The sequence below is a fragment of the Ahaetulla prasina genome, chromosome 14, assembly GCF_028640845.1.
Source record: "Ahaetulla prasina isolate Xishuangbanna chromosome 14, ASM2864084v1, whole genome shotgun sequence".
Taxonomy (NCBI): Eukaryota; Metazoa; Chordata; class Lepidosauria; order Squamata; family Colubridae; genus Ahaetulla; species Ahaetulla prasina.
The window spans coordinates 14,484,181-14,511,988 of record NC_080552.1 but is presented as its reverse complement, the minus strand read 5'-3'; the positions used below and the strand labels follow the sequence as shown (position 1 = coordinate 14,511,988).

The 27,808-nt window shown below is 42.3% G+C and overlaps 2 protein-coding genes across 5 annotated transcripts; one reads left to right on the top strand and one right to left on the bottom strand.

Annotated features, from left to right (window-relative positions):
* Nucleotides 1-182: 182 nt before the first annotated feature.
* SPSB3 (splA/ryanodine receptor domain and SOCS box containing 3) lies at nucleotides 183-14,970 on the bottom strand. 4 transcript variants are annotated; one of them, XM_058157880.1, is made up of 7 exons: nucleotides 14,827-14,970; nucleotides 5,643-5,791; nucleotides 4,317-4,497; nucleotides 3,716-3,903; nucleotides 2,523-2,625; nucleotides 1,317-1,442; nucleotides 183-695 (listed from the first exon to the last, which is right to left on the bottom strand). In XM_058157880.1, exons 1-7 carry the CDS (start codon nucleotides 14,873-14,875, stop codon nucleotides 322-324), a joined length of 1,170 nt encoding a protein of 389 aa, XP_058013863.1. In that variant the 5' UTR covers nucleotides 14,876-14,970; the 3' UTR covers nucleotides 183-321. The 4 variants fall into 4 exon arrangements, with proteins under 4 accessions (XP_058013863.1, XP_058013864.1, XP_058013865.1 ...); XM_058157881.1 differs by having other exon boundaries at nucleotides 4,317-4,494; nucleotides 14,827-14,968; XM_058157882.1 differs by lacking the exon at nucleotides 14,827-14,970 and adding an exon at nucleotides 8,646-8,949.
* NUBP2 (NUBP iron-sulfur cluster assembly factor 2, cytosolic) lies at nucleotides 9,155-27,721 on the top strand. Its single transcript, XM_058157884.1, has 7 exons — nucleotides 9,155-9,268; nucleotides 19,568-19,686; nucleotides 22,806-23,004; nucleotides 23,517-23,671; nucleotides 24,698-24,808; nucleotides 26,080-26,149; nucleotides 26,992-27,721. The coding sequence occupies exons 1-7, from the start codon at nucleotides 9,250-9,252 to the stop codon at nucleotides 27,135-27,137; spliced, it is 819 nt and encodes a 272-aa protein (XP_058013867.1). The 5' UTR covers nucleotides 9,155-9,249; the 3' UTR covers nucleotides 27,138-27,721.
* The last annotated feature ends 87 nt before the right edge of the window (nucleotides 27,722-27,808 follow it).

Genomic DNA, 27,808 nt, shown 5'->3' with positions numbered 1-27,808 from the left:
TCACATAGCACATGTGGTAGCTTCTGAGGTTTCCCTAAGTATTCCCTTGGCTGCAGGAAAGGATTACTTATTGATTATACTGGGCTGCCAAAAGCCTGACTTTTGAACCACCTGTTCCAGGAAACGTGGCAAACCAGAGTTGATGACCTGCCTGGCCACGTGGTACAATGAAGCTGTGGAAACTGCTTTGTCTCTTTAATTAAAACGGGCTTTAGTGTTCAAACGGGATACAATCAGGAAGGTAAAATGTCACTCGGTAACACTGAGGGAACAGTTTATCCTTCATGACAACACTGTCTTTTGAAGGGGAGGGGGAATAAATTAAGTCCTCCACCTGCATTTCTTCCGATGGCATGCCTCGGCATCTGAGCCACAAGAGCTGTCTGAATCACTTCCTGAGGAGGTAGAAGAGGAGGAGGAGGAGGAAGAGGAGGAGGAGGACTGGAGCGAGCCACAGTTCATGCTCAACACCCAGCCCAATCTGTTGTGCAAAATCTGCTTGAGTCCTGGAGGGAGGGGAAGCACCTCTAGCGTATCCACGTAGTCCGGAAGCAGCTGGCGGAGACGGTAGCAGCAGAGGTATTGCAGAGAGGTGGGGGTAGCACAGGAGCGGATGATTTTCATGCTACTTTTGGCTGCAGTCGAACACACCATCGGGTACACCCTCTTGTTCTGGAGCTTGGTGACAGCCACACCTGAGTCAAAAAATCAGCAAAGGTTAACAGGCAGACATGGAATGGCGGGAAAAAGAGACAACACAAGAGACTGTCTGGGGGTAAAGTTGCACTTCCTTTATTCCTTTAGCATTTCTACAATGAGACCTTCCACTTTAGGCTGTAAATACATTACAGCTGCATGGTTCTGTTGTCCTTTTCTATGGACCCAATACTGAAAATTGACCGGTGAGTTTTTATAGGCTTCCTAGGAAGCTATACGAGAACCATGGACAAATCCAATAACCAAGCAGCCGATTTATAAATTGTCATTTTACACATATTTGAAATGTGTATTTGCTATTTAAGAGGCCTCTATCTCCAGCAGAGACACCTTCGCCCCAACCAATCTGTTAAATCGATTTGTTAATACAATTATTCTCTTCTAGTTTACTCTACATTATGCTATGCAGGTTAGTTTTCAACAGGTAAATGCTTAGGTGGTCCTTTCCAGGTAGCTGTACCGCAAGATATACCCTCTCCCCTATTAAAATAAAGTCTGATTTTGGAATGGAAAACAATACCTTGCCTTTTAGAGATCCTCCCATACATTTTATCCATATTTCACTAGTTTAAAAGTACGTCTGGCCTCTTCCACCTTACCTATACATTTCCTGTTTTTGAAAAAGGTTAAAGTTCCATGCCATGTGTCCAGATGCACCCCAATAATGGAGCCCTGCCCAAACCTTGTCGAAAAATTGCTCCGTTCCCCCTTGTGCTGGAGGAGTCCTGCAGAGAAAGGGACATTTGCAATTATAAGCTTCTAATTTCTGCAAAGGTAAAAAGAAGCCCATGGAGTTCATCTAACTCTATTTAAGATAAGCTTGTAACGCAAGAGGCAAAACAAAATTCTCATCAGATAGTTATCTGCTTACTGTCAGTTTTGGAAGGCAATTTTCTTTTTTGCTTCTTAACTGCCACATATTTTAGCTGGGGAAGATGGGAGGGGGTTGTTGTTGGAGCAGTAGAAAGTTAGTCATAACAACATTCCGTATTCAAGGACATCCTGCGTCTGATGGAGACTGCCTGAAGATTGTATCCAATTGAGTGTGAAGAGTTGATTGGACAATGTGATGAACTTGTGGGTGTGGGACAGGGCTCTGAACTGTCAACAGGGTGTGGAAAACCAACATGACATCTCTAATAAATTGGAACTTTAAGGAACCTCAAGCCTCAGAGCTTTATTTCGTTGGGGGTGTTCCTTGGAACCTGACATTTACCTAAACGCCTCTAGCAACGTCCATGGTCTTCTAAAACAATCAATTTCCTTTCAACAGTTTTTATTAATGTTTCACCAAAATAGTCCCCCCCCCAAATGTTTAGCCATTGATCTATTTCCCAGACCCACAAAGAACAAGCCTGGCATGATTTCTACCTGATGACATTTTAGATATTTAAAAATATGTTTCCTAAATATAAGCTGAACATTTAATAAACTGTCCAGTTCTTCAAAGAGTTTGGATTTTTTTTCCTCTTTAGTCCCAAGACCTAGAATGCTTCCTCAAATATTTGTGAAATTATAGTGTTTCAAATCCCAAATCAATTTTGAGATTGTGTATATGATTTGCCATCACTTTTTAGAAATCATTCTCTAATAAAGAGGAACAAATTTTCTCTGTGAATGCCAGAAAATGCTCTCTAACGCTAACTGATTTTCAAATATTTGCTAATCGACTATTACAAAGGGACAGTTACATCCACACAAAACTTTAGGAAAAACAGTTCTTGTATTCAGGCGTAAGCTGCAAAAATTCATCTGTAAATTACAAATCCAGATGTATAAATAAATGAAACCTTTGCTGTTATTACCTGTGTAGGAAAGACCCCAGCTGTCTTCATCTTTTCCCAACAGGCTACAGAAGGTGTGACGGAATTTATCCAGGTTCACATCCGATGTTCCAATTCCCACCATCTAGAGGGCATGGGATGGAAGGAAGGAACACAAAAGTGATCAAATATTACTCCTTACGTAACAACCATTCATTTAGTGACTGCTCAAAGTTAAGACAGCACTGAATTAGAACAGTGGTATAGCCTTAGGGTCACAGGATTGTAATTTGGATGTTTGGCACTTGGCACACATTTACAACAGGAGCCCCAAGATCCTGTGATCTCTCTTTTTATCATTCACAGCTGATTTCCAACCAAATTTCCAACTGCTGATTTCCCAGCAGTCAATGGGAAAGCCAGCAGGAAGTCACAAGTCAAAGCCGCGTGACATCATTAATAAACCATGGTGATTCACCTAATGACTGCAACTGGAACTGACAGACTGTCATTGTTAAGTTGGGCATGGTCATGTATTCTTTCTGATTTTTGGCATACAGTGCTGTACGAGCCCAATCTCTGGAGGTTTCAAAATCACAATTTATGGAGAAGTGCCTTGTACAAAGCAGATTTATTTAGCCATTGAATCCAGTACTATTCTGTTCTTATTTATCATTTGTTTCTTTAGCTAGAAATACCAGAATTTAAACCTCAAAATCTTCCATATACTGAAAATGGACTATTCAGTTATTCTCCAACAACACTGCCACATCCAGACAGCAAAGATACTATATAGGAAAACTGTGATGACTCTAGGTTCTGTTCACAAGAACAACAGCCTGTATATTCTATACTCAACCCATGTGTATATAAGTGGCTTCCTCACAAAAAGATCCAGTTCTCAACCTCGTATCACTCTCCTATATTGGCAGTATTTTGCGCTTATGCCAGCAAGATAGTGGCTTTGTTGATACTTGATCAGCCTCTCTGATATCTGGCTGCATTTTTTTAAAAGTAAAGTTGGATACAAACTGTTTGGAGCTGGTGGAACAAAATCAATCTTAAAAAACAGAAATTAAAGACAATAAATAGTGCCGCTATAACCACCCCATGGTGTATTTAATGTAAATGCTGCCCAACTGCCAGTGACAGAAACCACTGAAATGTAATTATTGATGAATTTAATTAAAAAAAAAACAATTACAGTACCTATTGTCAGGTTTTATCCAACATACCATGTCAGTGCCATAGACAGGTGAGGTCATCTTGATTTCCCAGAAGTGCTGACCTTCTGCTAGTTCCTTGTTCCCCCGGATGGCAGCAGTACCACAACTGTAATCCATGTGGAAATTTACCTTACGATTGTCACAAGTCAAGAGAGTATTTGCCGATTTGTTCAATTCATCCCATACCCAGTCAAAATCTTTGGAGAGAAAGACATGGAGAAGAAAAGTGGTGTGAATGGGGAACACCTCCAACGGTTTTCACCTCAAGTTATGCCTATTAATTTGCTCTTAGTTAATGAATTTTTAAAAATAATAATCTAGTTCAGTTTTTTCAAATGTAGTGTCAATGCAAGTTTAAAGAATTCTCCCATACGTCTGAAAGTGGCCAAGTTTGAAAAGCACTGATTTAGTTGCTAAAATTATAAATATATCCCTGGATATACCGCAGCACATATTATAGCAAAAACTCGACAAGGTTTCTATTTCCCCCCAAATGTCCCCCTGTGCATTGGCATCACTTTCCGAATATATACTTATACACCTATAGCTTGGCAGAGGCTGAACGGATCAACAAGACAACACAAAAGAAAGAATTCAGAAGCTTTCTCACAATCATCTTCCTCTCCACACTGGCAATCTTTCATACGATGAGCCATGTGAAAGTTAGAGCAATATGGAGTTTCGTTCTGGTTCTCGCAGTTGCAGTAAGACTCTCCTGTCACAGGTATGGCTGTGGGGATGGAAGGCAATTGAGAAGGAAATTCTGATTCTGAATCAGAGTCACTGTGCTGCTGGAGAAAGAAGAAAGAATGGTTACCTTTCCCTCTTATTCTAAGAAAACATTTAGCAACAACAGGGGTCCCTGGGAAAAGTTTAAGGTGTACGTGCTCTGGGTGCCACAAAGCCCATGTCTTTAATTTTTAGACAATCCAAAGCTGACTAGTATCAAATTAAATCCTGCCAAATTCAAGGTAATTAGCTTTAAGAAACTCCAGTATTAATCATGGAGTTAATTACAACGTATTTGATTCTATGCAGATTGGATTAAAGAAGTGTTAAATACACAACTCTCAAGGATCAATGTTTGATAACCAAGCACATAAAACAATCATAGCACCAGGTATTGTTTCTACCAATTTTTTAAAATAGGATTTAATCATTGTTATCTTTTCTAAATTAAAGAGAAAAGTAGAAAATATACTTCCTTTATTTTATCCAGGACTAGAACATACATAGTTAGAGGACCAGGCAAATAGTTTATTCAAGCTGTCTTTGTACTAGTTACATTAAGGCATAATTCTTAAAAAAAATTGACTTTATGCCCTATCACTTATTCTATCATCAAGAGCAACTTGTTTCCTTCCGTGGTTTGTCTAAATTTACAACTTTTTCCATTAAAAAAAACCCTCATTGCTTATTCAAAAGGAAGAAGCCACGAGCACCAATTAGGATGGCACTGTTAACAAGCCATACGGCATTCTTGTTCTAGGTAGCCACTTCCATTGTTAAAAAAAAAAAGTACTGAAACCAGCAATTTAGTATCTCAGGTAAGGAGTAGGTACTTCTTTACTTTACCTGGCATAAAACATTAAACTTTTCTAGGTTTGATTCAATGCCAACCTAGTTATCAACTAAGGCTATGCAGAGATCCTTATTCAAGGACAAAATGTGATTTAAAGCAAGTTGCATATTTTCCTGGGCTCGCACAGCTGCAGCATTGAATCCAAAAACCAGTGTGTTGAAGTGAATGTATTCCTGGCAAGCACTACATATGCGCTGACATGCATTCTGAGCCCTGCATATGGTCTCTGGATTCAGTTCATTGTATGAATGTACAATCTGTCAGAATTTACAACATGAATGTGATGAAAGTGTCAAGTGTCCAGTGGAATTGTATCCTATAGGTAGACTTGCAGAAAAACAAAGCGTACTTCACCTGCCCATCAGTGTCAGATGACCAGCCATGGGTTCCAGAAGCTGTTGTAAAAGTCCGTGAATCTGATTCTCGGCGCACTCCACTCAGAACATAGCGCCAAGCTCTACTATTGCGCATACGTCGCGCCATGGCCTCTTTGGAGAGGTAATCTGGAAGGCAAAGCAAGATCTTACTCACAATGCCCTCTTCAAATGAATCGTCTCAATGTGCAACATATTTTTTCCTTCAGACAAACATTACATATTAAGGTATATTCTGTGCTGAGAGAGAGAGAAGATATAGTAAGCTATATACATAGGAAAAACAATTGAAACTCCACTTATCAGCTAGTGCCAATTTTATCACACTAGACTTAAAGAGAGAAGATGCACTCCACCACAAAAGCAGCATAGGAAATATGACAGTAAATAATCTTTGGCCAAAATGAATGAGATCAAAACCAACGGGAACAGAAAACATAGTCTAGAATACTGATCGTTTCCAAACTGGCTTGAAATAACCCATATTGTTTTAAGCCAACCCTCAGATTTTTTTTCCTTCCATCAAAATTCTTCTTCAGTAGAAGAGAAGCCATCAAATATACAGACGAAGGCAGGAAATGAGACAGCTATTCTTAAATAAGTTGAACTGAAGTAATTGTTAAGGACATTGGATCAATCACTGATTCAGTAAGCAGGAAAATGACCATATTAAATTAAATATTCTATATGTACCTCCTGATATGTATTTATCTCCAGCTTATTACAATATCCCCCCCTATCTATTTCAGAGCTCAATCCAACTCAAAAGTTTCAACACATCTTTTTTCTATTGTCAGTCCATAGTAGCAGTGATATGGGTCACCATAACCATTCCTGAATGTGTAAAAAACGCTCTCATAACTTACTAATGTTTACATTTTCTAGGACTCCTCACTTCCAGCCAATTCACAATGATTATCAGAGAGACCTAAATGTTACTTGAGCTAATAAGTACTCAATATTTAATGTTCTTAGATCTGCCTAACACAAGCATCATATAATCAACAGCAAACCTTATTATTAAAGTGACTCAAATGAGTGATCCAATAAATTCTGCTTGACAGCTCAACAACTGAGCTGCCTTAGGAGAAGATTACTACTGAAAACATTCCGGTGTATCTGAAGGCAGTAGTTTTAAAAACTAGGGTTGGATAAGGTGCCCAAGCAGAAAATGAGCTAAACACATACAACAAATGGCAATCCAAGTATACTAAAGCAAATTCAAAGGCATTAATTGTCTAATATTTGAATCAACTAGTCCCAAAACTGCCTTTCACTTTAAGAAAACATTACCAAAAGGAAAAAGCTTGAATATGCATGGGAAAAGAAAAAGATATAAGCATGATTTTGATAATTCTAAAATCAGTATTTCAGGTTGAGGGAGTCTTTCAGAGCTTCTGTGTTTTGGAGTTGAACAGATGTCCAGCAATTTTTTTTTTATAACAGCATTCTTATTTCTGGAACCACCATCAACAATGACTCTCATATGCAAACAAATGCAAAATAATAGATATCAGCCAGGCTTGAATATATTTGCTGTAGAAAACAGTCGCCACCAACTGCAAACAAAATTTATGTTTACAAAATATGGGGTTTTTTTGTTTATTTTAGTCCTCACTCGAAAGACAATATTTTCTCAACTTGTTTCAAACCCAGAGTAGAGAACTTTCTTGTCAACTGAAAGCAGAATATGAAGCTTTAAGAGTGAAAATGTGAAAAAAAGAATCAAGCACATATCTAACTCTGGCAATTCTGAAAAAGAGATTGGACAGCCACTTGTCTGAAATGGTAAAATTTCCTCCTTGAGCAGCGGGTTGGAGTAGAAGACCTCCAAGGTCTCTTCCAATTCTGTTATTCTATTTCCAAAGAAAATAATCAACTACCAAAATGAATGATCAGCCCAAACTATTTCATACCATCTCCATCCCACATTTCCCCCCAAAAAAATAATCTTGGAAAGCAATATCGAGAGTCAGAATCTTAACAGCCTTTTTCTTCCCTCATCCCTTGCCAAGCCCACACTAAACTGTCCATGAAAAATCATTTCCAAGGGGACCTTCAGGCTTCCCCTCCCAACTTCATTATTATTATTAAAATCCACATGCTTTGTTGAAGCAGGCTAATAAAAAGACCACCACGTACTTGGAGGAGTATTAAATTAAAACCTTTAATAACGTTAAGTTTAGCATTTCAACGCATTTTCCCGAGGGAGGGGCAGCTGCCTCCTTTAGTGTTATACAACTATATATACAATATATACTATATGTGTGTGTATATAACATATTGCATACTATATATACAATCTGAGAAGCCAGGGGATGGAAGAGCAGCGTCCAATTAACAAAACTGAAGTAATTGTCCCAAAGAATGAAGAATAGTAATAACCCAAGGAGAAAGAAGGCGGCGTGGGGGGGGGGAGGAGGAATGATTAATTAACATTAACCAGAACGAAAAGAAAAAAGAGGCCAATTCAGGCCACAAAGGATTAGGCGGGTTCAGGAAGGACGTCCTCCCTCTCGCCCGCCCGCCGGAACTGGGTTTAAATTATGGGGAGAGAGGCGAGACAGCCGCGGGGCCTCCCGAGAAGGCCGCCCTTCATTCCTTCCCTCCTTCCGGAGTCCGAAGATTTCCCCCCTCAGGGAAGCCTGAGGTATCGGACTCGGGGAGCCTCATTTACCCAACATCCCGTGCGAAAATTTCCCAGCAAGCTTTGCGAAAGCCCCTCCCCCACTTTTTTTAAAGAGCTTTTACTGTTTAACTGCCCGCCGTCGGAATATCGGGTAGGCCGCAGGCTCCGTTTACCTCAGGGGCTCGCGCGCCTCCCCCGTGTCTCCTGAGGACAGCGCTTCCCGCCGGCGTTCCCAATCCGGGCCCGATTTTCCCCTCCGGGGGATCCTCCGCCCAGGCTCCCGCCTTTCCTTTCAGCCCCAAATCCCCGCTACGCGGCCTTCTTCCCCTCCCTCCGCATCCACCTCCTTCCCACCTGCGTCATCGCGCAGCATCCGCCCCGCCCCTTCTCGCGCGGGGAAGGGGCGGAGCCGCCCTCTCGCTCTCCTCCCATTGGGCACGTCCCTCGCGAGAGGCTTCCACGTCCCGCTTCCTTTGAGGGGTGAGGTGGGGGCGGCGTTCGTTGCTTTCAGTCTCGCTCCTCCCTCCCCGGCCGCGAGAGGAAAGCGCGCGAGAGACGCCCCGCACCTCGGGCTCTCATTGGTTTGCCCAGCGGCGCGTGGGCGGTGGCTTCAGTGACGTCACAACCCCAACACCGCCACACCCCTCTCTCTCTGTTGTCTGCGGGAGTTGCCTCGCAAAAAGAAGAGGAGGAAAGCGGCTTCTTCGGTGGGAATAAAAGCTGACTGGCTGAGAAAGGGAGACTCGGTCCCGCCCCCTAGCATCGCCTTCCTTCCAATCGCCTTTAGAGGCAGGCACTCGTCCGCGAATGGAATCAGAAGGCGGGCGAAGCCGTTCGCGCTTGCCTTCCTATTGGTGTAAGAAAAGGGGGCGGGTATTTAGGAGAGAGGCCTGATTAGGCAACGGTGGTGTCACTCACTTCTCCGAGGGCAGATTGAGGGAAGGCGAACGAAAGCAACATGGAGAAGGAGGAGGAGGGTGAGTGCGTGAGGGAAGGCGCCAAGTTGGGGGAGGGGATTCAGTGAGGGAAGTTCAACAGGAGAGATATTTGCCCTGATGAATGCCGGCCTAACCCTCAGACTAGGCCCGGCCCCACGGATCCAGGCGGTGGGTGGAAAGGGGGTCACCCCTCAGTCGGGAAGGATGGTTTACCTCTATTCACACGACAAGCTGCGTGACGGCCTCACGTGAAGGCAAACACGCGGGTCAGGCTTCAGTTGGGGGCGGTTGGATTCAGTGTGGGCTGCGAACCCGCATTGTGATCGGCAGGGGTTGGGTGAATCAGGCGGGGTCGCATACATATATATATATGTATATTATAATATATATATATATATATATATAATATATATATATAATTATATAATATATAATTATATAATATAATTATCTAAGATATATATATTGCTTTTTTTCTCATGATGGTTATGGCGTTTAATGTGGTTGTGATTATTTGGAGCTTAATGGGTTTTTTAATGTTGTTTTTAGAGCAGAGATTGCAAGAGAAGTAAGTGAATGCAGCTGTTCCTCGATTTAGGACCACAAAATAAATAATTTTTTTTTAATTTGCATTTATATCCCGCCCTTCTCCGAAGACTCAGGGCAGCTTACACTATGTCAAGCAATAGTCTTCATCCATTTGTATATTATATACAAAGTCAACTTATTGCCCCCAACAATCTGGGTCCTCATTTTACCTACCTTATAAAGGATGGAAGGCTGAGTCAACCTTGGGCTTGGTGGGACTTGAACCTGCAGTAATTGCAAGCAGCTGTGTTAATAACAGACAGACTTAGTCTGTGAGCCCCCAAATGTCTGTTGCTAAGTGAGACATTCGTTAAGTGACTTTTGCCCCATTTCTGCCGCCATTAAGTGGCTTACTGCAGTTATTAATTTAGTAACACCGTTGTTAAGTGAATCCGTCTTTCCCATTGACTTTTGCTTGTCAGAAGGTCGCAAAAGGGGATCACGTGACCCCGGGGACATTGCAACTGTCATAAATATGAGCCAGTTGCCAAGCGCCTGAATTTTGATCATGTGACCATGTGGACGCTGCATCGGTCATGTGAAAAACAGTCCTAAGTCACTTTTTTCAGTGCTGTTGTAACTTTGAACGGTCACTAAATGAATTGTTGTAAGTCGATCACTAGTGCAGTGTTTTTCAATCTTGGCAACTCTTTTAAGATGTGAAGGTATTGAAGCCCATACATTTTAAAGTTACCAAAGTTAAAAACATTTAAAGAAAAGATGTTTAAAAACTTGAAAGTTTAAAAACACAAAGTTGCCAAGGTTAACAATATTAGTACATTAAAAAAAATATTGGTACCTTGTTATTTGCTGAAATTTCCCTAGTCTCTCATCCATATTGTGGATCTGTTCCTTCATTTCTCTCAAATCGGTTTTCATCTCGTTATGGTTCTTTGCCATGGCTTCGTGGATGGACTGGAGCACCATTTGTATGTCTTTCGGAAATGTATTCATTTTTTGTTGTTGGCACATAGTGTCTATTGTTCTTTGGCTTGATGGGCTTGAAGCAGCCGATGTTGATGGTGTGGTAGATGCTTTCTTGCTAGTTCTAGTTAAGCTCAGAACACTTGTCATTTTCTATTTTCTCTCTATTATCCTCTAAAGGTACTTCTTCACCTTGACCTCTAATATCAAATCTCTTAGATATAGAAAAGACAATAATCCCAAATAGCCCACCCAAGCCTAGAATCGATATGATATGGATGTCGCCGGAATTGAGATAGAGATCGAAACTAATATATGGGCCAACCACAACCCAATAAAAGTCAGTTGGAAGGGGCAAAAGAAAAGGTCAAGGTGGACATTGAACCGATCTATACTAAAAGATGAATGTATAGAATAGAATAGAATAGAATTTTTTATTGGCCAAGTGTGATTGGACACACAAGGAATTTGTCTTGGTGCATATGCTCTCAGTGTACATAAAAGAAAATATAGGTTCATCAAGGTACGACATTTACAACACAATTGATGGTAAATATATCAATATAAATCATAAGGATTGCCAGCAACAAGTTATAGTCATACAGTCATAAGTGGAAAGAGATTGGTGATGGGAACTATGAAACGATTAATAGTAGTGCAGATTCAGTAAATAGTCTGACAGTGTTGAGGGAATTATTTGTTTAGCAGAGTGATGGCCTTCGGGGAAAAAACTGTTCTTGTGTCTAGTTGTGTGCAGTGCTCTATAGCGTCGTTTTGAGGGTAGGGGTTGAAACAGTTTATGTCCAGTAAAAGACATAAAAGTAAAAGTAAAAGACATAAAAACAGTAAAAGAAATGGAATTCTTCTTTAAGGAGAAAAAAGAGACTTCATTACAAAATCTATGGGACACTATCAAAGTATATATCTGGATTAGCTATAACCTATATAGTGAGAAAAAATAGGGGGGAAAGACAGCAGTAAAAGATACTAGAAGAAGAATATAAAAAACTTGAATTAGAGCTACAAAAAGAACCACAAAAGGGAAAATTAAAAAACCAAATGGAAATAATAAAACATAAGCTGAATCTAATGGGAAAAGAAGAATTGGCACAACAAATCAAAAGAGAAAAACAATTTTTTGGGAAAATGCCAATAAACCAAGAAGATGGCTAGCATATAAGATGAAGAAGGAGAAAGAGAAGAAACTGATAAGTAACCTACAAGATGAAAGGGGAATCTTACAACACCAAAAGAGATTAAAAGGAAAATAATTCAGAAGTTCTATGAAAAATTATATGGTCAAGAAAAAATCTCAGAGGAAAAGACAAAGCAATACCTAGAAAAAGCTAAACTACCAAAAATGTCTAATAATATAAAATAAAATAATAAACAGTGTATTGTCTGGGTCATTTTACATATACATAATAATAGTAGTAATATTTTTTACTTATATATTATAGTATTCTTCCAACTTCTAATTTCTACCTTTATTATCTAACCATTGATAAGCATATGCACCAAGACAAATTCCTTGTGTGTCCAATCACACTTGGCCAATAAAGAATTCTATTCTATTCAACAAATCCCAAATTAAAAAACATTCAGTCTTTAATGTTAACTTACCATTGCTACACAATCTAATACTTTTTTGATTATGTTTTCATCTGAAGGAGGTTCCTCATTATTATGTATATGTAAAATGACTCAGACAATACACAGTTTATTAAATATTTATGTAGGTTAAAGAAAAATGTATAATTTTTTTTTTAAAAAAAATGGTATTTAAAAATATTGGTAGTAATTTTTTTGGATGTAGCATATTACTTCAAAACAACCCTTGTGTTTCGTTGAGTGGAGGTTACATGTTACATTCACGAACTTAATTCTGCCCTTTTGCCTTTATTCCAGATTTAGATCTTTTCCCTTCTTTTTTGGGTCGGTGTGGTACACTTACACAATCACTGTAATCAACCTGTCTGCCCTTCCTTCCTATTAGCATTGTGCTCTATCACACTATCAAATTGTCTTTGTATGAGTCTCAGTGTGAAATCACAACCAACCACATGGCAATCCAGTTGCAGAGAGATGACTGGGAGAAAAGGAAATTGAAGTGGGAAGCTTAATTATATTTTTTAAATGGCTGGAACCTGTTCTGAACCCATTCGTAATACCTACGGCACCTGCTTAAACCAAACACATGAGACTCCTGGGATATAAATCTGGACAAACCAATATTTACAATTGGTGTAAATATTTACTAGCGATGGGGTTAATCAATAATTAATATGTCTTGGTTATATCCACAGTGGGGATATAAAAATAAAAGCCTTTTTTATAAGAATAACAGATCAAAATATTTTACAGTTGCGTCCTATGAAAGCCATTGGAAGATAGTAAATTCTTGCTCTGGAGAAACATCAGTAAGAATTACTGATGTTTCTGTTTCCTAAAGTTTTGCCTTAATACAGGGATTCTTAACTCCTGAGAGACTGCAAAATGTTAATACACTCCCCACCCCCACCCCCCAGTTTTCTAGAGGAGAGTACAGGAAATTATTCATTGACAAGGTGATGTCACCAGTAGGAGAATTAAAGGTGAAAATGAAGCCTCTAGGAGGCAAACCTCTACCATTCTTACTTCGAAATCAGAAAAATAGCCATAACTCATTTTTCTTAGCAGAGTTATTTTCAATAGACCAGAAGTGACCAAACAATAATAACACTCGGTAGTTATTTGTAACTTTGCCTGATGGATTGAAACCGCCAGGCATTGCTGCTATAAGTCTAATGGCCAAGTGAGAAATTAAATCTGGTCTCACCGAATTCGAGATACTGTCATCACTTAAATCCATTATACCAACAGTGACATAGCAAATGTGAGTATATTTAATTAAATGGAAACCCGTGTGATTAATTGGAATGGAAGCAGGGAGAATCCAGAGAGAGACCAGATGGCATAAGCATTTAAAGCACAGATGCCAGGCATTTATTTCTGAATTTCAGTTATAGCCTTAAGCTAGTCAGCTGTTCCTGCAATAATTCCTTATCTGTTTGAGATTTTCCTTACAGGACTACATGAGAAATGGAATTCATTTAAGGCATAATGTAAACACAATTAAAACTCACGTTTTTATTTTAATTGTTCATTAGACACCACAGTTCAACTCCGAGTTACAAATATTCCCTATTAGTATTCATTATAACAGTTCATATCTAATATTTTGCTTAAACGTATACATTGTTTACATTGTTTATTTACCCATCAGTCTGCCTGTGGTCCATCTGGATCTCCAGATTGTGCCTAGTAGCATTTGGGAACAATTTCAGCAGTGGGATAATGGAGCATTTTCCTAGCTGGTGATATTGAGATATGGGTCCCAAACTCTTTAATACCACCAAGAAATATATAATTAAAAAGTCTGAAAAAAATTCTCCACTTCCCTTCAGTGATTCTACCACCCCACTCCTTAGAGGTTGCCCAGTCTCTGAATAGCATATAAATTGACTAAGTCTTTGAATGAACACCAGGATCAAAATATGATAGGCCAATGTGCTGTTCATATATTAATACAGTAGTCCTTGACTTATGACCACAATAGGGACTGAAAAAATCTGTGGTCATTAGTGAGGCGTCATGTGACTGCATAAATTTTATATCTTTTTGCCGTGGTTGTTAGGTGACCATGACTTGCAACCTCCTGTCAACTTTCCCATTAACTTTGCTTATCAAAAGCCCGTTGGGAAGTTCATAATCACATGAGAATGGTTGTAAGACCAGGGATCTGTCATAAGTCCCTTTTTTCAGCACCATTGTAACTTCACTAAACCAATGGTCGTAAGTCAAGGATGTCTTGTACTACCAGAGATATCCTAGCTAACCTTTGCTATTGAATATTGGTTTCTTTTTTCCCATTCCCAACTTCTTGTTTCCCTTTGGACAACAAAGTCCTAATCAAGCCATTCTCTTTGGATGACAGTACATCCGTTTTAAAAGAGAATGGCAGGGACACACAGAATGTGAAAGCTGAACTTTTGCCCCAATGAATTTAGTAGTAGAAAAAGAGGGGCGAATTACCCCAACATTACCTTCTGTGGCTTTTCTGATGAGTTCCGCCAGTGTCATGGAAGGTTCCATTTCCAGGCAAATGTCCCGCTGTCCAACTCTTTGTCCCCCACCAGGGTTTCAGGAGTCCTGTTTTCATTTTCCTAATACATTTTGGGGTGTTCAAAATTCTCTGTCCAAGGAGACGGTTTCTTCCTCTTATAATGCAGCCGAGTAACTTATTATGATGTTCTTCAGCCTAGCCGTGTTAAAATTGCAGGAAATTCCTGGGTGACTCAACATCTACATACTTATTCACCTTTTCCTTCTCTGAGTCTCTGATCACACACTAGAGGTGTTTACATCTTGGACAGTCTTCATTATAAGGCCCAATGACTGAGAAGCCATGGAATTCTAATCAACATGTCTTGGATCTTGGCTTCCCCCAGATATAGGATGTGTTGCAAATACTATTACCGGTTGCAGCTATTAAATGAGAGAGGATTGTGAATAGGGATAGCAGAGCAGTTGGGCATGCTGGTTCTCAATTGTAAATGTATGAATCTTGATTTTAAACATGCCAGTGAAGGCAGACATCATTAAATCACTTTCATTCTTCCAATACGGGATGACTTTTCCTCTGAAATGTCATTCAGAAATTCATTCCAATGCAATCAGTAATACAGGTAGTCCTCAATTTGCAACAGTTCGTTTAGTGACCATTCGAAGTTACGTTGGCACTGAAAAAAGTGACTTATGACCATTTTTCACCCTTGCAACCATTGTAACATCCCCCATGGTCACATGATCAAAAATTATATGCTTGGCAACTGACATATTTATGGTGGTTGCTGTTAAAGTTAATGAGGAAGCCAGAGTTACTTAACAACTGCATTACTAACTTAACAACTGCAGTGATTGATTTAACAATTGTGGCAAGAAAGGTCATAAAATGGGGCAAATTCACTTGAACAACTGTCTCGCTTAGCAACCGAAATTGTTGTCATAATTGAGGACTATCTGTACATATTTCAAATCAGTAATGGTGGTCTGGATCAAAATCAAATTATCTGAACTTGGTTCCTATTGAAATCAGTGAAGTAAGTTGCTTGTGACTTAATGGCCACTAATTTCAGTGTGAACAAAATATTTTTTAAAAAATATTTATTATTCATAATCATTTTGAATACAGTGTATTGTCAGGGTATATCATTTACAAAAGAAAAAAAGAAATAATACATATACTGGTAACAATAGTAATAATGTAACAATGGTTTTAGCTAAATTTCTCTTTATATTAGCTTTTTTATAATTCTGTTAATTATATTGGCATATTTATAATTATAAACCATCTTTATATTTAATTCACACCTAGCAATAATCTTTCTTCATCTAATTTCTACCTCTTATCTCTAACCCCTCATAAAATCTATTCCATATCAAGTAATAGTCTGTGTCTTCTTTGTCTTTTGTTTTTAAAGTCTGTTTAGAACAAAATCTAAATGGTTGAATTTGGATCCCAACAATCAGCTGGGTTTATTCTTGCTTCACCAGATCAGGCCCTGAGGCAGCATTCAACAGCTTTGTAAAAAAAAATGGTTTCAGCTTTGATTACTCTTGTATAATTTCATACATTCTGCAAACCCAATTTTTCTGCTGAGTTTATGAACCAGGCCATTATACAGACTCTGAAAATGGCTTAATTCTATAACCCGGTTAAGCTTTTTGGCTGTCCACTTGTGCTTAGAATTCTGAGGTTTATCTTTTTTGCTTTTTTCCTAGCTAATGTGCTTGTTATTATTATTTTTCTAATCTTGCTTATAGCACATTAAATATACAGAAGTAGGAAATATAGAGTGGGCATCGTTTTAAGGGAATGGTTGCTCTGTACTCTGATCTTATTCCAAGGAATGGACTTTTCTTCATTTGACCTTGGGTGATACAGTCAAAACATAACAAGCATTGGTGAAAATGTAGCCCATACAGAGAGCATCTGGGTGATAATTGTTAGATATGCAGTCTCCCTAATCTAAAACTGTATGTGGTTTGATTGTTTTCCCAGTTTGATACAATCCAGATGTGTACCTCTCAGAATTTCCTAGCCATCAGAGTCATGTGGATGGGAAATTCTGGGAATTGCACACCCAAAACCTGGAGGTTGCCATGTAGGGTAAGGTTGTACGTCAACCTAATTGCTGGCTGACCTTTCCGTTGTTGGCCAACAATAAGGCTTGTGAGTTTATATTCAGAACTATTCATTAGGGTATGCAGCAATCCAGACATGAAAAGGTGATTCAGAACATATGCATACACTTACATCACACCAATAGGTATCTCCTTAGAGAAGTTGCATCTTTTCTTAGACTTACAGAGAATGTCAGAAAGAACAGTGTATTTGATTGCTTGCAGCATGCCCTAACATAGGGATGGGTTAACCTTTTCGGTGTGTGTGCCGGAGCCCCGGTTCCACGTTCTGTTGCGCACATGCGCACCGGCCACCTGCTCTACCGGGTTCCGGTATGCTCATGCACGCTGGCCAGCTGGTCCTCACATGAAGACCAGCTGGTCAGCGCGCATGTGCGTGCCAGAACCCAGAACAGAGCAGCTGGTCGGCGCACAGGCATGTGACCAGGGGTGAAATGCTCCCAATTCGGACCGGATCGATCGATCTGGTAGCAATGGCGGCGGGTGGTTCGGAGAACTGGTAGCAAAAATCCCTGCCTTCCCCCACGCCCAGCTGAGTCACGCGATCGTCAGAGCCTTTTTTTTTTTTTTTACTTTTAAAAGCATTTTTTAAAAGGTAAAAAAGCTGAAGCCTGCTAGGCAAAAAATGGGGAGGGGGGTTTGAGAGAGAGAGAGAGAGAAGAAAGAGAGAGAGAGAAGAAAGAAAGGAAAGAAAGAAAGGGAGGGAGGGAGGGAAAAGGAGAGGAAGGAAAGACTACAAACCTGGCACTAGACGCAGCTTCAGAGGATAATCCAGGGCTGGAAGGGACCTGGAGGTCATCTAGTCCAACCCTGCTCCAGCAGGACATTGTTAGTGAGTTTCTGTCGTTTGATCCCCCAGTCACATAGCCACACCCACCCACTCACATGACCCCACCACCACCAAGCCACGCCCACAGAACTGGTAAGGAAAGAAATTTAAATTTCACCGCTCCGCCTGACGGAACCCGGAAGATCAGCTGGCGATGGCGCACTTGCCCACAGAGAGGGCTCTGCGTGCCACCTCTGCCATGCGTGCCATAGGTTCGCCATCACGGCCCTAATATATTAGACCAGCTTTCCAGTTCAGTGGCCCGCCAATGTATGACAACTATTTTTCGTGCAGGAATGATGGGAATTGTAATCCACTCCAGTGCAAGTTTTGATGCGTTTCAGGAAGATTGTTAATATACTAGTTGCATTCGTTCAGGTTAAACTGTCACTTTTCTTTGGCTTTGACTTAGTGCAGTGTATGATCCAGCCAGCTGCAGCTTAGTCAAACCACAATTAACCATGTAGGTTAGTGTGGGATGTGACTCCATTCTTGACTTCCTGTCATTTCTACAGCCACCTCTTTACAGAAGAGCTTTGTTGCTTTTGCAGTTTCTGGCCGTATCTACTGTATTTGGGGCTGGTAAATATTGCCCTGCTGAATGTTTGGGAAAATGGAAAGAGTTCCTTCCTGAATTGTGGACGTTTTAGGGCACCTGACTCTACAGCATGCCCCTAACCCTACCCCAAACACTGCCGTTACAAAGAGCATTTTGCTGCCCTTTCCATCATGGAAACTTTATTAGCTTTTAGTAGCTAAAACAGTCAAGAGTCTTGTGCTCTTGTAATGATAAGTACTGTTGTGGTCCGCCAGCAGCCTGCGGAGCTGGCAATGGAGTCGGACAGCGATGAGGCTGAGAGAGAGCGTGGGCCAGTCCTGGAGGCTGGGGAAGGCCCAGATGAGGGCTCTGCATCGGAGGCAGAGGTGGGGCCAGGGGCATCAGGGAGTGAGGTGCGGACTCCAGAGCCTCCAGAGGCTGACAGTAGTGAGGCAGAGGAACAGGAGGAGCCTGTTCCTAATGCACACATGAGAAGAACTGCCAGAAGGCAAGACCAGTTAAAGCAAAGAAGACGACTCAGGAGTAGGGTCAGGAGATTATTGGCCCCTCTCATAAGGCTTAAAAGACCAGCAACAGCGTTCGGGCTTTGCCGGAAAACAACATTGGCAGCTTCGTCGTCTTGCATTTATTTTGTATCGGTGTCTTCTGAAAGTTTGCCAAGAAAGGCCTTTGGCAGTTTGCCTAATTGGACCAAGGTTGGTGATAGGACTGAGGAATTGTGCTGGGAGGAATTTGCTTTAATTTAGTTGGACTTTGCTGAGAATGAAGTAATTCTCAGCTGTTCGAATAAAGTTTGTTTTTACACTGACTGAGTTTCTTACTACCTACTTGGGTTGCAACAAGTACATTTGCTTTTGGAAGTTCTTCTGGGTGCACCGGATTCTTGTTTGATTCTGCTTAAGCAAAGTCCTGCTGCTGCTTCTTCTTTTAATTTGGCGTGTTTAAGGACAAGACCTTAACGTTTATTTTGCCCCAGACACCTTGAATCTGGGCATAATTTGACCAACTGAAAACAATTGTAGGAATTTGCAGAATGCCATTCCAGTCACCATCAGAATTGGAAGGAAGGCTTGGGTTGTCTTTGATGCTGCAAACCCTGATCGCTCCTCATCTCTTATTTTTCCTTTTTTTTTTAAATTTCTGTCAGATGTCACTTCAATTGTCTCTGCTTATTTTCTCTTGTTCCTGGCAGAACGAGGCAACTTGGCTGGGGTCCAGCACATAATCCTGGTGCTGTCAGGGAAAGGGGGTGTTGGAAAGAGCACCATCTCCACTGAACTGGCTTTGGCTTTCAAGCATGCTGGGAAAAAGGTATGTGACATTTCAAGACAATACCGTGCCAAAGTTAAAGCAGCTCCTCCCCCCCCCCCCAACCCTAACCCATCACCACCACACAGACACTTTGGGGCTTCCAGATTTAGCCATGCAACCTGAGAAGTTCAGCCATGAATTACGTCTTTATTACAACCATGATCATAATTCCACTGACATGCAGTGTTTTGCTCCGAATTTCTAGTGATTTGAAGGAAGCTTTCTTGGGGGTGGGGAGGTCAGAAAAAGAGAAAGGAGAACTTCAGGTTGCCCACCCAGCCCTACGATGTACACCAGGGCTCTCCAAACATGGCAGCTTTGAAGACTTGTGGACTTCAACTCCCAGAATTCCCCAGCATGGCTGGCTGAGGAATTCTGGGAGTAGAAGCAGGGGTGAGCTCCCGGGGGTTCGGCAGGATTTGGGCGATCCTGTAGCCAAGGATCGCCGGGGTTCGGCAAACCCTCAAATGCCACCCCTGGCTGGCCACACCCATCCCGCCCCGCCCAGGAGTCTCCACACAGTCCATTCATCATTCCGGGTAAGTGCAGGAGCCACGCAGAGGGTCTGGAGGGCGAAAAAAGGGTTTCCCGGAAGTCTGGAAATGGACCTGTTTCCAGCCTCCGGACCCTGGGGGAAGCAGTTTTCACCCTCCCAGAGGCTCGAGGAAAGCCTCCGGAGCCTGGAGAGGGTGAAAAACGCCCCCTCCCCAGTGGTGCAGGCAGCCAACTAGGCCACGCCCACCATGATCATGCCCACCCAGCAACAGGGCAGCGAAAACCCGTTGCTAAAGGATCTGAAGCCCACCCCTGAGTTGAAGAAAGTTTGGAGACCCCTGATGTGGGCTGTATTGCAAATTAGAGATTTATGGCTGAAATCTGAAGATCTACTGACCTCTTTGTGCTCTACATATTAGACCAAGGCTGTGATTTGATACCCACTTATTTCCCTGTGTCCTGCTATGACTACCACAGCTGGTTGGATTGGGAAACGGAAGGTTTCCAACATCCAACATAGGAAGCTTTCTTTCCTGTTGGACTGAAGACGGCTTAAGGAAGCGGATGGCATGAGTCATTTAGCTCTTGCCCAGTCATCTCCCTCTAAGGCATGGTGAGGCATTAAAGCTGCACTTGGGTCCTGGGTTTTTTTTCTTTTTCTTTTCTTCTCTATAGAGATTGTGCTGATTCAATCGGCCAAATTAAGGGGCATGGTTTCCTGCTGTTCTGAAGTGGAAAACAGACAAAGCCTCTGGGATAGGTCCTAAAATAAGCCTGGCATCATGTAGAAAAATGAATTGAATTCTCCAGATCCCCAGTAAAAGGAAAATCTCTGCCCTGCGTACTCCAGACCTTAACTACTAAGGAAATGAAACAAACAAAAATGTTCAAAAGTTACTATATGTATGGAGCTACTTACCAAGCATATATAAATGATATTAAAGTAAACCAAAATATCTTTACAATCCCCAAGGCATGTCACAAATTTTGAATGCCCCTAATGTTTGGAAAAGGGACGGGGTGGCTCAGGGGCTAAGGCACTGAGCTTGTCAATCGAAAGGTCGGCAGTTCAGCGGTTCGAATCCCTAGTGCTGCGTAACAGGGTGAGCTCCTGTTACTTGCCCCAGCTTCTGCCAACCTAGCAGTTTGAAAGCATGTAAAAAAATGCAAGTAGAAAAATAGGGACCACCTTTGGTGGGAAGGGAACAGCGTTCCGTGCGCCTTTGGCGTTGAGTCATGCCGGCCACATGACCATGGAGACATCTTCGGACAGCGTTGGCTCTTAGGCTTTGAAACTGAGATGAACACTGCCCCCCAGAGTCGGGAACGACTAGCACATACGTGCTAGGGGAACCTTTACCTTTTTAATGTTTGGAAATTGAAAGCTGAAAAATTTGAGTTGTCCTACCAAGTACAGCCTCTGAGAAGATAGATTATCCATGCCCAACATAAGTCAAAGCAGAGAGCAGTGGGATGTAGGGTTTTGCTTTGTTTTTTTGCTATTGGCTGTACTTGTTGGGATTGATGGCAGCTGGTCTAATATTGGGAGGACTCTAGGTTTGCCAGCTGTTGTATAGAGGAGGAAAAAAGGTAAACATTGTGTCAGGAGATCTGTGAAACGCAAGAGGTATCCGTGATAAGATTATTTGCTCTACCTTTTGAGCTTTGCATAGACAGGGTGTACCTTTTGACCCAACTGTTTCATAGCTCCCACTCAAGTCGTCTCAGAAGAGCCCGGTTATTTCATGGTTTGGTCTTCTGCCTTCCCTCCTCCAGTACACATTTTCCAACCAAACACAACTCTAGCTGCCTAGATTTAGTCTGCTTGATTGATTTGGTTCCTGGAGTTTTAAAAAGGCTGTTCCTTATTTTTTACTCCTTTCCTAGGAAAATAAACGGAGGTTGAGATCATGTAGTGTTCGCAGGGAACTACAGTTTATATGATCTCAGCTCTGTGGAATTGCCAGATTTAATTTAAATGACCTCAAAGTCTTGCCAGATTTCAAGTGAGAATGCCAGCATTTTGAGACATTCAGCAGTCGCCTATTTTTAAACCTGTGCTCTCGTTGCAGACCATCAATAGTGTCTGAACTATTGCTTCCAAACTATTGCTTGGAAGCAATAGCACTTAGACTTATATACCGCTTCACGGTGCTTTACAGCCCTCTCTAGGCAGTTAACAGAGTCAGCCTCTTGCCCCCAACAATCTGGGTCCTCATTTTACCCACCTCGGAAGGATGGAAGGCTGAGTCAACCTTGAGCCTGGTAAGATTCGAACTCCAGACTACGGGCAGAATTAGCCTAGAATACTGCATTCTAACCAGGAAGGAAGGAAGGAAGGAAACTTATATACTGCTTTACAGTGCTTTACAGCCCTCTCTAAGCAGTTTACAGAGTCAGCCTATTGCCCCCCAACAATCTGGGTCCTCATTTTACCCACCTTGGAAGGATGGAAGGCTGAGTCCAACCTTGAACCTGGTGAGATTCGAACTGCCAAATTGCAGGCAGCCGGCAGTCAAGCAGAAGTAGCCTGCCCTACTGCACTCTAACCACTGCGCCACCATTATTCCAGGCAAAATCCTTGTGAGATCTTTCTTTCAGAACAGGACTGCTTGTTTTTCTAGGTCGGGATCCTCGATGTGGACCTGTGCGGCCCCAGCATCCCTCGCATGCTCAGTGTGCAGGACCGAGATGTTCACCAGTGTGACAGTGGCTGGGTGCCAGTCTTCGTGGACCAGGACAAAAGCATTGCTCTCATGTCCATCGGCTTCCTCCTGGAGAAACCAGATGACGCCGTGGTGTGGAGAGGACCAAAGAAAAACGGTACGGCATGTTTCAGCTGCCACCGCCCACCCCCACCCCCAAAGCGAGTACGGGTAGTCCTTGATCTATGACCACAACTGAGCCCAAATTTTCTGTTGCTAAGTGAATCACTTGTTCGGTGAGTTTTGCACCATTTTACGATCTTTCTCGACACAATCGTTCAGCGAATCCCTGCAGCTGTTAAATTAGTAACACGGTCGTTAAGTAAATCTGGATTTCCCCGTTGACTTTGCTTGTCAGAAGGTCACAAAAGGGGATCGCATGACCCCGGGGCACTGCAACCATCATAAATATGAGTCAGTTGCCAAGCAGCTGAATTTTGATCACATGACCACGGGGATGCTGCAACGGTCCTACGTGTGAAAAAGGGTCATAAGCCACTTTTTTCAGAGATGTTGTATGAACCTGTTGTAAATTGAGGTCTACCTGTATCGCTTGGGTGAAGAAATTCGGAAATGCGTCTCTCGTGCTCTTTTATCAGTGATCCTCATTTGCATATTATATCTTTACAGCTTTAATAAAGCAGTTTATCGCCGACGTTACCTGGGGAGAACTCGACTTCTTGATTGTGGACACGCCCCCTGGGACGTCCGATGAGCACATCTCCACAGTAGAATCCCTCCGGCCTTTTAAACCTCTTGGGGCAGTTTTGGTGACCACGCCTCAGGTAACAGGCACTGACCGCCACTGGCTTTGGGTGTTACCAGTTTCCTGCATCCAGAGAAAACGGAACATTTGATCTGAATAACCCAAAAGTGGATCCCCCAGAGTTTGACGTTCTGCATTTTGTTTCTCAAGGCTAAGAATTGAAGACAAAATCAGTTTATATTCCAGTGCATCTGCTGGAGCTGCCTACGGACTGGTGCGGTGGCCTAGAGGGGGTGCTCTCGCCTCACAATCAGGGGGCTGTGAGTTCGAGCCTAGGTAGAGGCAGATATTTCTCTTTCTGGGCTGAGAATATATCTGCTGGGGGGGGGGGGAACTCTGCGTTGGCGACAGGAAGGGCATCCGGCCAGTAAACACTCAGCTCCATTCAGTTGCCCAGACTCCACCCCGCAAGGGATTATGGGGGTCGTTAAAAGAGGATGATCTGCTGGAGCGGCATACAGATTTCAAGGCAGGGGATGATCGTCTCTGAAATCAGCCGATGCACTGCCCGCTAACTTAACCCATCATGCTTAACTCTGAATGATGCACTGGACCCCAGTTGGCCGGGTTCGGTCAGTTGGCCTGATTCAAACCCAAACAAATTTAAGACTTACATGAAATGTGGGAAGCCGGCAGTTATCTGGATGATTTTTGAAAAAACACAATAGTGAATGCCACATTCCCCGCCTTTTCATGACACACTGTGCTTTTAGAATGGCTGAATCTCATCTTTCTGCCATGCCGTCGTGCTCCAAAGCTCACCGTCTGGATAACCTCCCTTCCAAGATGATCCTTTAGAACAGGGGTCTCCAACCTTAGCAACTTTAAGCCTGGAGGACTTCAACTCCCAGAATTCCCCAGCCAGCAAAGCGAGGGAGTTGAAGTCCTCCAGGCTTAAAGTTGCCAAGGTTGGAGACCCCCCGCTTTAGAAGATACGTTCCAGTGTAGCTGCCAAGGGTGGCTGGCGAGTGATCATTTCTAACAAAAGCAGTTCATGCTTCGGAGCTTTTCCCTCCTTTAACTGACTATCTTTTCCTTCCCGTAGGCAGTGGCAGTGGGAGACGTAAGGCGAGAACTGACATTTTGCAAGAAAACCGGTTTGCGCGTCCTCGGGATTGTGGAGAACATGAGCGGCTTTGTTTGTCCCCATTGCTCGGTGAGAGTTGGGCGCCAAGCCTAGATTGGCCCGTGTATCTAATTGCTGAAATTAGTGACAGCTACATGTTCTGTGGAGGTCCTCAGTCGATCCAGGTCATGGCTGTCCCAAAGGTGCTTTTTTTTTCTTTTTTCAAGAGGCAACGGGACTTTCTGGTTTTCCTTTGAAGACGTTTTGCTTCTCATCCAAGAAACTTCTTCAGCTCTGACTGGATGGTGGTGGGGAATGGAAGAACATCCAGTCAGAGCTGAAGAAGCTTCTTGGATGAGAAACGAAATGTCTTCAGAGAAAAACCAGAAAGTTCAGTTGCCTCTTGAAAAAGCACCTTTGGGAGTAGTGACAACTGAGGGCAGAATAGAATTGCTTCCAACGATGCTTGGGTATCTTTTTTGACTTAAGAGATGTGAAGACCTGAAAAATTAAGCAGGACAAAATGTGAAAATCTGACCTTCCACCCAACAAATCTATGCAGTTTTCTTGGCAAGATTTTGGAAGTGATTTACCCTTGCCTTTTTCTTCTAAAGCCTGAGTGTGTGTGACTGGTCAAAGATCATCCAGCTGGCTCTGTGCGTAAAGGGGATTAGAATTCACCTCTCCTGGTTTCTAGCCTGATGCCTTCATCACTACACCAAGCTTCCTCTCCAAAGCAGGGGTGGATTCAACCGGTTCGGGCGAACCGGTAACTCAGACGAGCAGATTGGCCCGCCCACCCACCCTGCACTTTACTTACCTTTATCTTCTCAGCTGATTGGCGCGGCAGAGTGGATTGCCGCGGCTTAGCTGTGTTACTCCCAAGTGGTAACCCAGGTCTGTTTTTGTAAAACTGCGCGCGAAGCACGTGATCACCGAACCGGTTGTCTAACCGGCAGCATCCCACCACTGTTCCAAAGGCAGCATGAGCTGAAAAGTTAAATCCTCACTTTTAAAGACTTGCAGGTTGTTATTTTGATGGCCAGAACTCTGTAAATGAGGGGTATCCTTGGCTTGAACTTAAATTGGACTAGAGCAGAGTAACTTCTCAGTTGCAGCTGCTGGGAAACTCTTGAGAAGGTATCTGCTGGGTCTTTTCGTGGCATACAGGATGGATTCAACTGTCCTTTGCAGCTACCCTCTTCTTACATTTAGGAAAAGATGCCCATAACTTTATGAATGTGTGCAAAGTGATATTCTGTTTTCCAGCAGCTGTGACCTTTATTTCCGTCCATCTTCCTTCTTACAAATACAGCCTTTGTCATCACCTGCTTTTATAACAAAGTTTTCTATCCTATCAGGAATGCACAAATGTTTTTTCTAAAGGAGGTGGAGAAGAACTGGCCAAACATGCAGGTGTCCCATTCCTGGGTGAGTGTTTTCTCACTGAATATTAACTAGTAAACTAGCAGACATAACTGCAAACTCCACTATCCAAGGTTGTCTCCGTGGAGAACAGTCACAGTTTCAACATCATATTGTCGGACCGCCGGTCGGTTTTACCTTGCAATTTCTCCAAGAATTAGATCTGGGAGAATGCAGATTTCAAGGGGTCCTTTGTGTATTTTTATGTAACTTGCTAGATTCGCACGCAGCACGCTAATATAATAATGTGTGTTTGGTTTTATCTTAGCAAGTTGGACATAACCGTTGTGGTTTATTGCTTAGCATAATTTGCAAGCCCTGCCAGTTGTGACTTCTAGATACCATGCTTAAAGGCAGCCCTAACATGCTGTGTTTCTCTGAAAATAAGACCTCCCCGGATAATAAGCCCAATCAGGCTTTTGAGCACATGCACTAAAATAAGCCCTCCCTCCCAAAATACACCCTCCCCAAAATAAGTCCTCCCCGAAAATAGTTAACCACATGTGCACCTGGTCTCCGCCATTTCCTCTGGTTAGGGTTAGGGGGACAGAGCTGGAAATCAGGTAAGATGGCAAGAGGAGCTCCGTCTTGCTCCAAGCGCCCCAAAATAATAAGACCTTCCCGAAAATAAGGCTAAGCGCTTATTTCAGGGTTCAAAAAAATTTAAGACAGGCTCTTATTTTCAGGGAAACATGGTAGCATAATATCTAAATCCAGGTTAACGAGAAAACAGGAGATGCAGACCAACAACCAGGGCATCAGAAATGAAAAAAGTGACATAATAACTTTCCTTTAGAGAACGGAAGGAAGAAAAGCATTGTTCACTTTGGTATTTTTCCTTTCAACAGGCTGTGTCCCTCTGGATCCACAACTTACCCAAAGTTTGGAAGAAGGCAGAGACTTTCTCCAGGAATTTCCCAAGAGTTTAGCCTTCTCGGCATTGACTGATATTGCCAAGCATCTTCTGGCTGAGGCCACCACCTGTAGCTCCTGAGGTAGCTACCAAGAGTGGCGTTCCTAATGGCCAACGTCTCCTCGTTGCTTAAGCAGAAGCGAATGGAATCTGACCAGGAAGTAGCAACAGCAGCAGACTTCAGTGGGGCAAATCAGGATTCCTTGAAATGGGTGTTGGTTGCATTCTTCCCCTGGCAAACGAGGGACCCACTGGGTGCTTTGGAGTGATCTGTCCTGCAGTTAATTTTGTCAGCCCTTGAAATTTGTTCAGTTTCACCCATGAAGAACCCTGGTCCAATGTGGTACTGTTTTACACATGAGAAAATAGCAGTGTTTGGATACATGTTTCTGAGAGAGACAGACAGACAGTTTCAGAGAGAGAGAGAGAGAGAAGTTTTTGAGAGAGACAGAGAGACAGACAGAGACCAACAGAACTGTTGGGTGCTTACATTCTGGATCTCATCCTCTGCTACCGTCCATTGAACCCTTTTCAATTGGTGCATGTCGGCGAATAATCAGTGAAACTCAAAAGCTGGCGTTCTCTTTTGCTGTGCAGAATTGATCATGACTCAGGATTTTTTAAAAAAATAACTGAATTATCTATTAAATTGTTTTCAACTGCAATCAAGGCTTGTGCATGTGTATTCTGCTTTATTTTTTCATATACAAGTAAACAACCTGTATGAATGCTGTCTAAGGTTTTATATATAC